Here is an 18,146-nt window from a genome sequence, read left to right on the forward strand (position 1 = left end):
CATAATTATGCAGGAATCAAAGTTGAAATACTATTGGTATATTTTAGTGTTAATATTTCTAATAATCATAATTAAACTGTAGAGACCCCTAATTAACCACTGATTAATTAATTAATTAAAATTTTAATTATTATATGCTGATCTAGTGACCCATTGTGCCACTAATGGGCTATTGGCCCGCTTTTATCACAAACACATTTTATAATTTTTCTCAACTAGATTGGGACCTATTTAGAGATTTACTGTAACAAAAATAAATCATTATAATGTAATCATAGGGAAAATTATATTTTTACACCCGAAGTTTTACTTCATTTCAACGATTAGAACACATTCCTGTTTTTGGCCTTTCCTATTCAGTGCTTATATGTTAATTTTGAAAATGTGTTCAAATCTGAAAAAAAAAAAAAAAAAAAAAAAAAACTCTTTAGATTATATTCTTAAAAGAAGTGCTTTTATGGTAAAATATTGGATATAGAAATATGATGAAATTAAAGTAATTAGTCAGTGAACATGTTTATATAGTTAAGGATCTAGCGTTTAATCCAACCAAAGTGCATACTTGAACTCAAGTATGACAATGATGTGCAAAGTCATAATGGTAATGGAAAAAATGAAGTTTGGTCTAATTGCAATAGATAAATACTAATTAATTACTATCCTTTCAAAATATTTTATACTACTTATATATTATTGTGCGCTAATGGATATTTACTTAGCATATCCCAGTTCAGCAGCCTTAGTCCACTAAACCAAATGCACTTGCAAATTTAATCATAAATTTTATTTATAGAGAATAAATAAATAGATTTAGGAAGCAACTGAAACATGTTTCAAAGTAATTTTAATAGTCGATCCTCACTTTTTCATGATGATTGTAACTAGTGCACGAGAAAAGGTGATTTAGGTTATCCCATGCATAATGCTAACAAATAGAAACTATATTAAACAATTGAACTTATATAGTACTAATACATAACTTTTTAGCTTTATTTACTTTATCTTCCATAGATGCGATTATCTTGATTCTTTATTTTAATAAAACGTCATTACGTTACAATGTTATCAGTGAATAAATGTGGTTAAATGCATTTGGTTGCTTCTCCATGAATTGTACTTTAAATTACGATGAATGACTACAAAGTGGGTTGGTACCAAAAAGGAAAAACTATTTATGTAAATATATTAAGACACATGTTAGAAACTATAAAGAAGTAAATTCCAACTTGAATAGTTGAGGTAAAGGTGTTGGTTGCATTATGAGACCGATGATAGTTCCAACGGTTAAATTTAATGGAGTTTCTCAGTCCTTAATACCAACATTGAAAATCGATCGAACCCCAAGTCTAGTGAGAATTGCTAAGAAATATGTATTGTGGTCGATACTCTGGTTGTTGAATCCACTAGGAAACGTGCAACGTGGGATTGATGAGAGCTTCAAAGGCCGTATTTGGTGAAATTTTGTAGCTGATCTTGTAGAACTGTGACGGGGTTGGTTGACCCTGAGCCCGCCTGGATCCGCAAAATATATATTCTGTTCATCATATGAAACATTTGATTTTCGGTACGAGATTTTATGCAGTGTTGTTTTGTGAGTTATTGAAAAGATAATAATGTATGAGAGAAGAAAAGATAAAGATGGTATTTTTTCAATTTTAGGAAATGTTTCATTTTTAATGGATTAACTTATAAACGAAAACGTTTCATTTTTAATGGGATAGAGGAAGTAGTTTTTCTTTTCCTCGTTGTACTGATGGGCAAAGTTATCGCTAGCTACTACAGAACTAAGCCGTTTTAGCTGAATTATACTTCATCCTTCCCATAAAAGATGTCTCATTTTTTTTTAGTTTATCCCATTAATGATGTCACATTTCAAATTTTAGAAAAAGTTTTCTCTCAAAATAATATATATGTTCTATTTTCTCTTTCCACCTAACACACAAAATAAAACTTTTGAAAATCTCGTGTCGTTCGACAAGCGTGACTTTTTTTTTTGTGGGACGGAGGGAGTAGAATGTTTGGTGGTGGTTTGACTATTCGTTATGCCAGTTGCTCACGTGCCACGTGTGTACATGGAAACTGTTATCACGTGCTTAATTACTTATTTTTTCTTTTTGGGTTGATTTCAATGTATTAACTTTTTCTTGTTACTGGTGGTTCTTTAATGATTACACAATCAACTCATTTAATTGAGTTCTTTTTCTAAGATATTTTGCCGACGTCGATATATTAGATTATTCAGATTTGAGATTATTATGGTGCATAATTTTTGAGTTGATGGTTTGTGGAACTAATTAACTGAGCTAATATAAATGAAGTGTTAAGCATAGATTGGGTGAGAAAGAATTAATAATTATATATTTCCACCGCTTTATAAGATTATAATAACTGCAAGAATTGAAGGGTAAATCCCACTAGGAACAAGAAATTAGTATACTTTTCGGATGTAGTGAAGTTCATAACAATTTCATTAAATTTATACTATATCATTGTTCTCATGAAAATGTATTTTTCGCGATAATCCATCTTGTCATGTACGCCATTATTTATTGTATGAGTATATTAATTTGTCTATTGAAAAAGAAGATCGACTTATGAAACTAACCAAGTAGTACTCTACTATTTAAGATTACTATGATGATAATTAAATCTTGTTATTCTAGCTAGTGTAAGAGCACAATTTTTAATTTTTAGAATATGTATGCATTTGTAACGGAATTTAAGAGACATAATATATTAGAATTTATAATGGAGTAATGAAGAATATAACATACACATATGAACGCTTAAATCATGCCATCATTGAACAAAAATTCATTGTTATCTTTCTTGAAGAGAGAATTTTGGTGCTATGATTATATTACTAAAACAGAATGTCAAAAATTATACAAAGCATTTTAGGTTGGTAGTGGTACATATTCAGTCAGAAACATCTTGGAAAGGGAATCATTCCATATTTCAACTTCAAAAATAATTACATATTTTATTCAATTCACCAACTTAATATTGACCTAGTTGGTGTATCACTTAAATTGAATTGACTAATTGCTTATAAACATTTCTAATGGAAATTGGATTTGACAACATTTGTCGACGGTTCTACCAAAGGATTTCATTGTCGTCGCAGTGATTGTTTTGTATATGTGAAAATAAGGTCACCTTTCAAGTTTAGCTGCTAATTGAATATTGCCAAATTTTAATGTTATATATTCATGTCAATGAAAATGGTCCCTCGAAATTAGTAGTTGTGCTAACAAAATTAATAGGAACATCTTAACTCCCAAATGATGATGAACTTTTTATGTCTCTTAATCCAATTGATTGACTATAGTTTATTTTTGTAATTGTTGAGTATATGAATAACCTACTCAAAAGAGTTGTTACCCTATAGAATTAGCTTTAAAGTCTAAAGGCATTGTGACGTTTCCACTGCAATTAATTGTCATTATTTTTGTGGGAGTTTGGTAGAGTAGCCATGACTTAGGGTAAATACTCCACGCGTGACATTTTATTTTATTGGCAATTTATATCCAAATTAAGAATATTAATAAGATTCAAATCCACAACATATTTTTAACAAGGTCATGTAGTGTACTTACAGTCAGGGGTTTGGATAAAATATTTATTCAAGTAATCTTGTTTTCAGTTGCAGATTCAGAAATCGAAACTCGTAAGTCCAAACTTATAAATATACTCAAGATAAATTGATATGTATCTTGACAATATTTTAAACAGCTAGCACATTAAATAACGATATTGAACGACAACTTACACCTTGCTTTATAAAACAAGCATGTTTGACTCATTTTTTTTACATTTCGTCTCAAACATCTACGCTAGGTCATAAGTTTTCGAAATTGTGCTTTGGAGGTAGGTGTGTATGTGAAATCGGAGGCTGTAAAACTTGCTTGACCCCACACTATCGGTCTTTGCTTGTATGTTGTCTCTATAGGTGCGAACGTGCGTGTCCATTTACTAATCGATTTTCAACGCATCTCAACAACATGATTACATAATTGAAAATCTAGTTGGGGTTGAGGACTTTGTGGGCTCAACCGACCACATTGCTGGCCCACATGGGACTGAAAAACTCCATTAAATTCAGTCTTGAGTTGTCGTAGATCCCACATTGAGACAATTCCACTCTAATCCTCCGGGGTTGGATTTCCCTTCATTCTTCTTCTGCAACTCATTGCCGCCAACAACCTTCATCACTGTATCTAATCCCATATACTCCTATAAGTTTCATTTTTGCGGATATATGGCATATGAAAACTACAATTTCATTTAATTGGCTTATACTATTCCCTATCGGGACGAAATCTTTGTAACATTACATATCCTTTAGTCAAATATTGAGCCAAAAGTCTAAATGAAAAAGAATAAATAATGAAAACAAAATCAATGGGGCAACGACTAGAGAAACTTCCAAGAGTTGGTGATTGATTAAGTACTACGGATCGAGTTTACTCGTTCATATTTAAGTAAATCCAAACTTAGAACAATAACAAAATTCATATATTTATATCCCCAGTTGCTAATTTTATATATTTATGTATACAAAGATTTAAACGAAATTGTAGTTTACTAGTAATATAATTGGGTACAACTGCTTGGAAATTATGCTCGGTTAATTCGAGAGGAATTAGTCTTTTCCAATATATAAATAATAAGTGAATGATTTGTCATTTCCCTATCAACCGTAGTGCAATGCGTCACGCATGTTATTTTTAATGCAATATTGACGAAGTATTTATCATTATTTTAGTTTCTTTAAATCTTTGAAAGTGTTACAATATGTAGGAGAGTTTACGAGTTCTTCTCTATGAAAATTCTTAATCCCAAGTTTTTAGAAATCTTTCTTTATAGAAACCTTTCTATATTATTGTGGTTTTATTAACCTTTTAAATATTAATGAGATCACACGCGTCTCTAAAAAAATTTGTAGAGATCATAAAATGAAAGTTTTTCGCCGCATTACCTCTAGATCTTCTAGACATCTGCGACAACCTTATTCACCATGTCCGACTCTACGTACTCTCTTTCCTAAATTTGTAATTGACTATACAAGTTTATATGCCATAGTGGCACTAATTAACTAACAAAAATATGTGCACTCAACTTAAAAAGTATTTTTGGTGGATTTTGAACTCGAATATATCGTTTCATCACCATTCATGATTTATCTTCATTTATATTTTTTAAATATCTTATCGTAAATATGAGAATGTGACAAAGTGGTTCAGTCTATTCGTATATAAAAAGGGTTAACAATTGAAAATCAAGTTATTCTTGTGGCTAAATATCGAAATTATGCCCACGTATTAAGACGTATTGCATCGCTCATCATCGATGCAAATATATCCATATGTATATTACACATTAATTTGAATATTTCTTCGACGAAAATTAGTTTGGAATTTTGATTAGGCAAGCACGACTTTTTCCAAAAATTACATTTTAATTCACGAGTTAGTTGAGCCATCCCCAAAAAAGATTGAGACTATCGACTCTCAACACTTGTTTTTTATCAACCGAAACTCCAAAACAATTTAATTTTTATATCTATGGATTTCTAAAAGGGTATGGATATAGCTCAACTAACGCTAGTTATTGAAATTTTGTTTATTTAGGCTTTCCTTTATCTTTATCTTCATCTCTTGACTTAGATAAAAGCAGAGTGAAATGCGAACAGGGGTTTGACCGTTGCTAACTTGATAATTCATCAATGCAATGTATTAAAAATATGAACATAATGATACTGAAATGTCAATATAAACTTAAGTTTAGCAAATTTAAGAAAAGCTAGCATTTTAATGCACTCCAACGCGAACATCACACGTTATTTATAACATTCGTAACTTATAATTTATGTGAAGAAAATCAAGAATATTCTCGGTTTAAATTAGGTAATGGGCACGTAGTATGCTGACATTTATTACATTTATAGGATAAAGTCAAACATCGAGTTGGTGGTCCTTTTCATACCACAATATATTCTTGTGAGGTTGTTAGCATATAAACCTCATTATATAAAAATACTGATGATTAGATGTCCTCTAAATTGACAAGCGATATCGGAGTATGAGGTAAATCTTTGTGCTGACTATTTTAACTATCTGAATTTGCATACTTCTCTTGGTCTATGAGTTAAATCTTTGTGCTGACTATTTAATTTTAGAGTCAAGAACAACCATTGAAACTTTCCACGAAAACAAATTTTCTTTCCGCAAAACACGTGTTTTTTTATTAGCGAAAACACATGCTCAAGTCTGAACGTAAACCTAGAAACATCAAACCCAAAACCAACAAGAGAAAAGTTACCTAAACTTAAGCAACTAAAAGAAGCCCTCGTGATCAATACACGAGCAGACACAATCCTTTTGTTTCGATAAGTCATTTTACATTTTTTTAGTTTTAATAGCTACTTTATACTCCTATTATGTATTTTTAAATTATAAAAAAACGATTGAAATCAACGCCGTTTCAGCCTTTTTCGCGATAACAAATCAACGCCGTTTCAGCCTTTTTCGCGATAACAATGCTCGAGTCCTAATCACTAGATTTGAAGGGTGAGAGGGTTGGAAAGAAATTACAAAGACAAGAAGAGAAATGTGTGTGTGAGAGTTAGTCTAGCTAGTGGTATTGGTAAATGCTTGAGGTCAAAGATCTTGCGTACGAGTTCATCGTAACACGGCTTTTAAATTTATATTATAGGTATGTTATGGAAAAAGTTATTCATAATACTTACTAGTATTACTTTTATTAGTTTTTCCTTTTTTCCGAAATTGTCAATCTTGATATCATCGAGATTTCTCTCCAAATTGAACAACCACCTTTTTTTGTATGCACTTGAGCTTCTCGACGCCATTAAATTAATTCATAATAGTATTATTTAATTTAATTTTCTAATTATCAGCTCATACATGAATATGAGTTTGAAAAAAATGCAAGAGAGATAATGAAATAAAATGCTTATTTGTTTTCCAAATTTCTGATCAATTCATGACGTGGACTTCATCTAAATAATTGATGATATATGTGAAATTTAAATAACGGAATAGTTAATTGATTTAGTAAATTCGTTAAAAAATATTTAGTTATGTGAAATATACAAATAAAAGGATTTATTCAAAACAAATGATACTTAAAACTTATCGAAATAGTAACATAAAATTACCACTCTAAGCAACAAAAAAAAACGTTAATAAAATAGGACGCTTGGGTTTGGTGACATTTGACTTTGAAGATTATTTGTCTAATTAATTACACACACACGCGTAAATATACTAACGACGTCATCAAAACTAATTTGCGCCTCAAAATTTAAAAGGAGTTAGGTATTTAATTTATAGTAATGAGAGTCCACAAATATTACTCCGCTTCTAAAAAGTATGAACTATACTCTCTTCATCTCGAAATAAGAGTCCTATTTAGTTATAACACGGGTTAAGAAATGCAAAGAAAAGTGAGTTGAATAAGTTAGTGGGATTTGGGTCTCACTTATAATATACTCCCTCCGTCCCCAAAGAATATGCACTTCGGGACGACACATATTTTAATGTAAAATTGATAAAGTAGGAGAGATGTAGAGAGAAAAAGTAAGTAAAGTATTGTTTATGGAGAATGGGTCCCACCTCATTAGAGAGAAGAGACTTTCTAAAATTAGAAAGTGCATATTCTTGTGGGACGGACTAAAAAGGAGAGAATGCATATTCTTGTGGGACAGAAGGAGTATTAGTTTTATAACAAAATGTGGGTGGAATAAGTTGGTGGAATGTGGTGAAATATGACTCTTATTGAGGGACGGAGCGAAATGCCAAAACAGGACTCTTATTGTGGGATATTTCTTTATTAGTTTGTTTTTAAAAAATGCTACTAAATTTCTAAATTTAAAATAGTTAAACAACACATTACCTCTACAGTATTTTATTTACAACTTATACATTACACTAAACTCCTAATGATGTGGATCTCACTCTCCACTAAATCTTACACTACTCTTTGTCTCTCTCTTACTTCACCAATTACACATTAAAACTTATACTAAACCAAATGGTTAGACTGTTCAGGGGGCGGAGGGAGTAATAATTTGTGAAATTTTGTAGGCGACCTTGCCATGTGCTCTATAATTAATACTCCATTGTCCATCCACGAAAAATAGTCTCGTTTTATCATTTTGGGATGTCTACAAAAAGTAGTCCTAATTCTAAAATGAAAGTTTATTTCTCATACTTTACTCATCTTTTCTCCTCTGTGTCTCTCGTGCTTTATCCATTTTTTCTCATATCTCTTATTTTACCTATCTTTTCTCCTTCTCTTACACTTTACCAATGTATCATTAAAACTCGCGACGTTCACAAATTGGGCTATTTTTTATGGACAGATAGAATTATAAATTTTAACTAAGTAAGTATATTTAAGTTTAATACTCCGTCCTACAAAATAATTGAATATACATTAATTATAGGTATTTAATATATATTCAAACATAGTATTGAAATATTATCATATATAAAAAATATCTCAATCAAATGTATCATACGGAGTAGTAGTATTTATCCCATGTTGCATTAGGCAACTCCATTAACTTCTTTTTTTATGTGAAATTACAGATATAATATGAATTTACAATAAACTTTGTTAACTACGGAACGTTAATCCATGTTTTAGCCTTTAGACGTACTTATCCACAAACGTTACGTATTTACGCACTAAATATAAGCATTAGTATTTTATTTGAATAAAAAATTAAGCATGATGAATGTATAGATAATATTGTGTGCTGATCATACCAAAACCAATCCAAATAGTACAACTTTTTTGCTTTATGCACTTAGTTTATTATTATTTGATATTATATGTATTGCCAATTACAAATCCTCAAAAAAACAACTTTTTAACAAAATTTACATTCAAGTATTGAGTAAATGATTATATAGAAATATAAATCGATTTTAGAGTAAGATCGATCTGGATTTCTTCTCATTAAATATACTGCTATACGTGGGGGGACTTGGGCACATGTTCCATGACTCGTGTGCATTTTTCATTGCCCTATGAAGATTCGTTATCGTTACTCATTTTAGTAGAAAAATTCGTACTATTTTTATTTCTCCAAAGTTTGTTACATTTTTAAAAAAATTAATTATAGAAGTCTTATTTTTATATATTACTTTTATATAAAAATAAAAATATAATTTTAAATGAGTTAATAGAATATGAGGACCAGTATTAAAAATAAAAAAAATAAAATTAACGTGATAAATTTTATAAGATGGATGAAAATGAAAATATGTAACAAACTTTATAGGATGAAAAAAATAATATTAAATTTGATATTTAAAGTTGTCGTCGACTCTATGGTCAATAGTTTCACCATAGTCTCAAGGGTTGAGTATAACTTAATTATTTACACGATGAAGCTTAAAATGATGTTACTTTCACCTTAATTTTCAAAAAAAAATTAGTAAGTACTTATTATATTTGTTATAAATTTTTATTATATTCGATCCAGCGAGTTCGATTTTCTTTCAATTGATTAATACAAAGAATCCAAATAGAAAGTAGGTTCGACCACCTCATATATATTAGTGTTTCTAAACTAATACAATTTCGTGAAAAAGTTATAATATTATCATCTTACACTTAATCCATATATTGTATGCGGGTTAGGAAACAGACACACACAATCATTTCTAAATTCTACAAAAGCTCATAAGAAATTATAAGTAAAGAACTGGATAATATAATCTGATCAGATGTAAGAATTTGATTATCCTAAAACATACTCCTATTTTATTAAAAAATACTTATATAGTAGTAGTATATAACTCTCTGAATGGCTCTGCCCTATTAAAAATGAAACATTTTTTTTTTTGGGTTAAATAGAAACAACACTATGCCTATTTTTGACTCTCTCTCTCTCTATTAATTTACAAAACAGTACACTATATAAAATCTTACACTAAAATCAAATATTTTATATTTATTAGTACGGAGGAAGTATATATTATTTTGTCGACCATGATGAAAGCATACATCTGAGGCAGCTGCCACCCACAATACGACACTCACCAAAAACAACAAAAATAAGAAAGAATTTGCAAACTATTTATGTGTTATTGGTGGTGCAGTTCAATTCTTCAAATAATATCTCTATCAACTACTCCTGGATTAAATAACGACTATATATGGTTGGAATTTGGAAATAAGCATTAAAATTTATATCTAATTAAGTAGTATGTATAACTCTCACTCGATTATACATGAATTAATCATTCATAGCTAGCTACCCTCATAAATTTATTTGTTGAATTCTCATCACCATATTTATTAAATCTCACACAATCCATCATATCATTGACACCAAGAACATGCACAGCAGTTCTTCTCTGGCAACCAACAATAATAAATAAATATATAAATTATCCTAGATGGACCCAGTCAAAGGATTTCCTGTAATTTGATAGTTCAGATAGTGATTTAGCTCCTAAACATCATTTAAAAAATATAAACATGACCTTTTAAGAGAACAAGTAACGACTAATTCTAAGCAGGATGACGCCTAGCAGTGTTGCAATGTCTCACCTAATTCACGTAAATTTAAAAGTGTAATTAATTAATAGAGTAGTATGCCTCACTTCATCTATAATTAATTCCAATCATATGTAAATTATCACTCACTGTAACATCGTCACAAGTGTTAATTCGTAAGAAAACCACTATTTTTCAACTTTTAGTTGAAAAATATTAACTTCATATACTCCATTAATACATATATGTACACAAGATAATATATAATTTTAATTATATATATTATTCAAATTCAAAAAAAAAAAAAAAAAAAAAAAAAAAAAAAAAAAAAAAAAAAAAAAAAAAAAACAGATGACCGGAATTGCACATTTCATTGTTAAGAAATAAAAATAAAAATGAAAAAAAAAATGAGCAAAAATCAGGAACTGTTCAAGAGCGCGTTTGCATGTTCTTGAACGATTTTCCAAGCCAAGATGACGTGTCTGTTCTCCGTCAAGGTAGCTCCGACGGCAAACCGCATCACATAAACTCCTCCGATCACCGCATGCGTCATGTAAATCTTCCCCGATTCGTTTATCGTTTCTAGTAATTTCGCGTTTATATTGTTCGCCGCCTCCTCCTTCGACACGATTTGGTGATTTCCGCTGATCTCGATCGGCGAAATGCGGAAGCACACGGTGGCGAAGTTTCTCGGCACCACCACCTCGAATCGCTTATCCATTCCGATCAATCCTTCGAAATTCTTCGCCATTTTGATGTGGCTCCGCAGAAATTTCCTCAGATTCGCCACGCCGTAGCTCCGGATCACGAGCCAGAGTTTCAGAGATCTGAATCGACGGCTCAGAGTGATCTGCCAATCCTTGTAATCGATCACCGATTTCTCATCGGAAGCTTTGTTTCTTAGATATTCCGGATAAGTCGAGAGAGCTTTTACCAACGCGCTCGGATCCTTCACCCACATACAGCAGCAATCGAGCGTTGTGAGGAACCATTTGTGCGCGTTGAAGCTGAATGAGTCGGCGTTTTCGACGCCGTCGAGGAAATGGCGGTATTCCGGGCAGATGCAGGCGCTTCCGGCGTAGGCGGCGTCGACGTGCACCCAAATGTTGAACTCCTTCGCCACAGAGCAGAGCGGGCCGAGCGGATCTACTGCGGTAGACGACGTCGTTCCAATCGTTGCGCACAGAAACAGAGGAACCAGGCCCGATTCCACGTCAGATTCGACTTGAGCCCGAAATGCCTCTGCTGTGAGGCCGAATGCGTTCGATTTAGACGTCGCTATGGCGCGAAAATTACTCGGATTGATTCCGGCAATCTGAGCTGCTTTCTGGATCGCGGAATGCGTCTGATCCGATCCGTAAACCACCAATTTGTTGATGTTTTCCCTCCCAATCCTCTTCAGGACTCGATCCCTGGCGGCGACCATTGTGCAGAGTATGGCCTCGCAGGTGGTCCCCTGCAACACGCCGCCGCCGCCGCCGGAGAATAAAAACTCCGACGGAAGCTTGAGCATCTTCCCGAGCCAGTCCATGACGATGCTCTCGAGCTCGGTGGCGGCCGGAGACGACATCCAGTTGAAACCGACGACGTTGAATCCCGTGCTCAGCATTTCCCCGAGGAATCCGGCAATGCTCCCGCTCGAGGGGAAGTAGGCGAAGTAGTTAGGGCTCTGCCAGTGTGTGATGCCGGGGACGATGTCGTTCTGGACGTCCCCGAGGATTTTCTCGATCGGCTCCGCATCGTAGGGAGCCGATTCGGGTAACCGCTTCTTCAGGTAGCCCGGCTCGACCTGGCTGCGAACCGGGTATTTATCGACGTTCTTGTAGTAATCCGCAAGAAAGTCGATGACTAGATGCCCCTGTCTCCTGAATTCTTCAGGGTCTAGGGGCTTGATGACACCGGAGAATCCGGTGTCAAGTTTTTGATTGGGTAAACTGCCCATGAATTTGATATTTTTGTGGAAATGAGAGTTTCACCTTGTGAGCTAATTTGGAGTTGGAAACGCGAGCCAAAAATTAAATTTGGGGGGTTTCCTGAATTGAATGAGAGACAATATGGTAGGTATATATAGAAATAGAGAGAGGAGGGAAGGGCAAGTTGAGGATTTCTTTTTGGTCGTAAAATCGAGTGGGGTTGTTGGACAGCATTACTAGTCTTATAAATTATTTTTCTTTTTTCTTTTTTATTTCTTTTGCATGTTTAATTGTGAGTAGAACTTAGAACTGTTCAAGGTTCACACAGGGTCAGGGTATTTGGTATTCAATTTGGATTTTGCTCAGAAAATAATAGTGGATGTAATGATAAAATGAGTAGTGGGGTTATTGTAGGAAGGATCCATTCTCCTTCACACGATTTAAGGGTATATGGCTAGTTGTGCTGAGACAAAGTGAGTCATATTTTTCTTTGGGACGTTCTGCTATAAGTAAGTCATTTCTCTTTTTAGTATGAAAATCATCTCTTTTACTTTATTCTCTACATATTTTATTATTTCCTCCATCCCACAAATATTGTCTCATTTTGACCGGACACGAGTTTTAAGAAATGTAATAAAAAATGAGTCGAAAAGGTTAATGAATGTGAGTCCTACTTTTATATACTCCCTCCGTCTGATAATAGATGACACACTTGGGTAATGACACAAGATTTTAGGAGATGTTGTTTTGTGTGTTGAGCGATGAGAGAAAATAGTATATTTATATTAATGTGAGAGATATTTTTTCCAAAAAATGAAAAGTGACATCTTTTGTGGGACAAACTAAAATGAAAAGTGCGACATCTATTATGGGACGGAGGGAGTACTAGTTTTATAAAAAAAAATGAGTTAGTGGAATATGAGGTCCACTACCAAAAATGATAAAAAGTGAAATGAGACAAATTTTGTGGGACAGACATAAATGGAAAAATGGAACAATCTTTATGGGACGGGGGAGTATTTTTTTACTTCTCTATTTTTCTCTCTCTCATACTTTACTGTATTTTGACTCTTTAAATATCAATTTCTTAAATCTCGTGCAAAAAAAATGCTTCGTATATTTCGGGATGGAGGGAGTACATTTTTTCTTATCATATAGTAAGTGTTCAAGAGTCGGCTATAAATGGCTATATACTGTATTATATTGGCAATTGGGCACAAAGTTTGATGTACATATTGCTATAAATGGCGCATACAAATCTACACAATAAAAAGAATAAACAATGCAAAATCATACCAAAATTTTAACATGGAAAAATTTAAGAGAAAAAAATACATGACGAATTGGGGTAAGAACAAAAACTTAACCATAATTCGTTGCACTTCCGGGAGCAACCTCAACTAGGGGATAAGAATCATTAATTAACCCCTATGTATGCTTTTTATTAATGAAAAATTAATTTTCTATTCACTTAGATATATGTATGATTTTTTAATGTTTGTAAAGATTAAAATCTAGTATTTTGTATATTAATTGTACTCATTATAAGTCTTATGTACCCTCTCTGTCGCTAGTATTTGTCTCACTATTTTTAATGCGCCCATCATTATTTATCTTATTTTATGCTATAAGTATAGTAAATAAATAAAATTATATATTCCATTAATAGTCTACAAATATTATAAAATTGGGAGTCGCTATTATACTAATTTTTGGTATAATTCTTCATATTTTTCCAAACCATGCCCACTAATGTAACCAGTATTATTAATACTATGAAAGAAATGAAGTGAAACAGAACTATAAAATAAAACGTGAAGGATAGGAAACAAATAGAAGAGGCCGATACTTGCAGCAGCGGGCATCTCGTATAGCTGTACTTTTCTTTATATAATTAAAGAGTAAACAAATTATTTTATAGCTGGCATAGAAACAAGAAACATGTTTAACGACTACTAATATTGAGGCTCTCTCGTGGCAGTAAAAATAATAATAATAATAATAATAATACAATAATAATAATAATAATGCTCTAGATCTACTTCTTGATTTGATGAATAATTGAGCATAACAATGTCTCAGTAGATGGAATCTTGATAGTATTTTATTTCTCACTATTTTGCATTAACTAATTAAATAATTTGATTCTAATAACCAATAAACCTGTTTATGGTAGTTGACTAGATGTAGTTGGCTGCTGTGTGTGCAGTATATATTCTTTTGAAATTTGAAAAGAAATTTCGTTAATTCATGCTTTTTGTCCCGATAGCAGAAGTATATACTTTAGTTTAGATATCAATTATTTCATCAACATCAACATAGGGAGTGTGCATGTGCAAATGAATTAAATGTGCGTGATGTGACACAAGTACGACAAATTCTTTAGTGTTAATTATTTTCAACCGAAACTAATTAGCCGCTTAGAAATTGTTTTCTGATATTGTTACCTCAAAACTACATATTCAGTTTCATTTAAATTGGCCACGTTCTTGAATTACACTCTGTATTTTTAAGGGTTCGATTGGTTGCCTACTATGAAAAATGTAAGAAAGCAAATACTATCACTAGTTTATAATACGTTCCTACTTTTCATGATAGAGATAAGTAACTCTTTTCATTGTTTGGTTGCAGTTTAGGAATTCTGCAGCCACATTTTCTTAGATTTTATTAAAATAACAAAATAATAGAATATGCAACCAAAAAGACCACTATGTCCCTTGAATTAATTTGTAAACCCCATGTTACCTTTAAACTCTAATTTAGCGGTAAAATAGGGGCAAAATTTCAGATTCCTAATTTAGCGGTAAAAATAGGTGACATAGCCTTCCAAAAGTGTTCCTGTCCATTCTGAGATTATCAATGCATGCCCTGTCTGTAAGCCTAACCATTATGTTGATATGGCATACTTGTTTAGGCCTTTTGTTTATCAAACTATAACTGACATTGGCCCGAGCACGTCCTTCCTTTTGGATTTGCCTCTAATTAAGGAACCACGATGCGAAGAAGAAGCAAGTTTATTTTGTAATTACGAACAATTTCCTCTAACACTAACATGTATTCAGCCATTTTCTTCCGGGACGAAGCATCCTATGATTTGGAATGAAGTAATTTGCATAATCAGTGTCAATGTCACAAACCTGCAATTCAACAATGCAACGCAATAAGTAAAACAACGCAGAAATGAAGTAATTAGCATATTCATTCATCACTGCCACAAATCAACATCTCAACAATTCCTTCCAAAAGATACACAAAGACACTTCAACAATGCAAAGCAAAACATAAAAAAATAGCAAAAATGGAGTAAATAGCATATGCATTCATCGATGTCACAAATCTGTAGTTCAACACAAAAGTTAAAAAATAGTGATTTTCGTAAACACCTACTAATAAAAAAATAAATCAATCATTTGCTCTAATTTGTTAATGGGTCGAAAGCATATAACAAGAATTTTGTGAATGGAGAACAAAATCATACTCTAATTTTGTGGATGGAGATAACCCATCATAAATCTGAGACATTGTATTCATTCCTCCACCAAAACAAACCTAGTTCGAAAAGTAATTAGGATTGTGAAGAAATCGATACCTTCCGAATCAAGTCCGCATCAGACACGCTTGAAGCCTATCGCGTCGTCCTCGTCAAGGGAGCACAACGAGCAGCGAGTGGTTTCTTCTTTCCCAAATCTGTATTTGCCCCAATTTCTGTTCGCCCTAATTGGGCGTGAGATTTAGGCTCCCTCTCAATTGAAGCAGTTTGAAGCAATTTTGCTGAAGTGGATGAGGGAGAAGTTGGTAAAATCTAATTTAGCATTAATTATTGCAACCATAGATACAACTAATCGCAGGGGTGGAGGGGAGGTAGAGATAGCTCAAAAAATTGGTTTACTATCCCAAAAATTGAGACGGGTCAGGTTTATCTTCCGGGTCAACAACCCTTTCCCAAAGGTGAACCAAACAGAGGAAAATGGGTGAAAACATTCCACTAACCTATAGTTTCAAGGCAACCAATCGAACCCAAGTGGGATAGTTGAATATGATTAGGTAGAGTAAAGGTTGTGAATGAATATTTTAATAGATAGAGAAGAGAGAAATATTTATTTTAAAGTATAGAAAGTGGACATCTAGACCGAGACAAACTAAAAATGAAAGGTGGATATCTTTGTCTTGGAGTACATCGCTAATTTTCATGAAAGACGAAAAAAAGTGCACCTTTTTTCTTGTAAACTACATACTCCTTTCATTCCACAGTAGCAGAGTCATTTCATTTGTAGCACTTTTTAGAAAAATGATATTTAAATTGGAGAAAATGTAAAGTAAGAGAGAGAATATAATAATGTAGAGAAGAAAATGAAATGAGTGCTCAAAATGAAATGACTCTCCACTTTAATTATTCTCTACATTATTCTCTCTTGTCTTACTCTCCACTTTAATTATTTTTTCAAAATGAGTGCTGAAAAAGAAATGACTCTACTATTGTGGAATGGAGTGAGTAGTTAACAAGAGATTTTGAATTCAAACTTCACTGTTTTCGGTCCCAAATAGAAAATTTGCTGCCTTCATCCCACGTCACTTGAGTTATTTTTTTTTTGCACTCGTTTTAGAAAAATAATACTCCACTTTATTCTATTTTTAGTTTACTCTATACTATTTTAACTATTTATTATATTATTTTTTTGAAACGAGTGAAAAAAAAATGACTCAAGTAACAGAGGACAGATAGAATATCAATTTTTTTCTTCAAAAACAACTAAATTAGTGTCTTTCTCACATGGCTCGAAAGTTCGCCCAAAGGCATTGATAAGAAAATCTTGATCACAATGTTGTACGTATGTCATTTTGTGGCGTACTTTTCTTTATATAATTAAAAAGCGAACAAATTATTTTATAGCTGGCATAGAAACAAGCAACTGGCGAAAGATAGAACTATATCATGATTAACGACTATTAATATCGAGGCTCTCTCGTGGCAGTAAAAATACTAATACTCTAGATCTTCTTCTTGATTTGATGAATAATTGAGCATAACAATGTCTTAGCAGATGGAATCTTGATATTTTATTTCCCACAATTTTGCGTTAACTAATTAAATAATTTGATTCTAATAACCAATAAACCTGCTCATGGGATAGTTGTAGTTGGGTGTGTGTGCAGTATATGTTCTTTTGAAAAGAAATTACGTTAATTAATGCTTTTTGTCCCGGTAGCAGAAGTATATACTTGAGTTTAGATATTACTCCATCCGTCCCCGATTAAAAGACACACTTTTCCATTTTGGTTCGTTCTCAATTAAGAGTCACACTTCATTTTTACCATAAATAGTAAGTAGGTCTCACATTCCACTAACCCAATTCACTCATATTTTATTATAAAACAATATAAAAAAATTGGGTCTCATATTCCACTAACTTTTTCAACCAACTTCTCTTTACATTTCTTAAAACTCGTTCTCAGTCAAAGTGTGACTGTGACTCCTAATGGGAGACGGAGGCAGTAATTATTTGTGTGCATGTGCAAATGAATTAAATGTGCGTGATGTGACACAAGTACGACAAATTCTTTAGGGTTAATTATTTTCAACCGAAACTTAGCCGCTTAGAAATTGTCTTCTGATGCCATTATCTCAAAACTCAGTTTAATTCAATATGGTTCTTGAATAACACAGAATTTTAAATGGAATAATTGAATATGATTAAC

General features: G+C 32.5%; 1 protein-coding gene across 1 annotated transcript; it reads right to left on the reverse strand.

Annotated features, from left to right (window-relative positions):
• Positions 1–10,888: 10,888 nt before the first annotated feature.
• LOC125186894 (tyrosine decarboxylase-like) lies at positions 10,889–12,576 on the reverse strand. Its single transcript, XM_048083380.1, has one exon. It carries the CDS (start codon positions 12,476–12,478, stop codon positions 10,955–10,957), a length of 1,524 nt encoding a protein of 507 aa, XP_047939337.1. The 5' UTR covers positions 12,479–12,576; the 3' UTR covers positions 10,889–10,954.
• Between the last annotated feature and the right edge of the window lie 5,570 nt (positions 12,577–18,146).

The sequence above is a fragment of the Salvia hispanica genome, chromosome 5, assembly GCF_023119035.1.
Source record: "Salvia hispanica cultivar TCC Black 2014 chromosome 5, UniMelb_Shisp_WGS_1.0, whole genome shotgun sequence".
NCBI classification, from domain to species: Eukaryota; Viridiplantae; Streptophyta; class Magnoliopsida; order Lamiales; family Lamiaceae; genus Salvia; species Salvia hispanica.

Bases quoted from the DNA above. Each gene is read 5' to 3' on its own strand.
- LOC125186894 (XM_048083380.1), bottom strand. From the start codon at position 12,478: ATGGGCAGTTTACCCAATCAAAAACTTGACACCGGATTCTCCGGTGTC.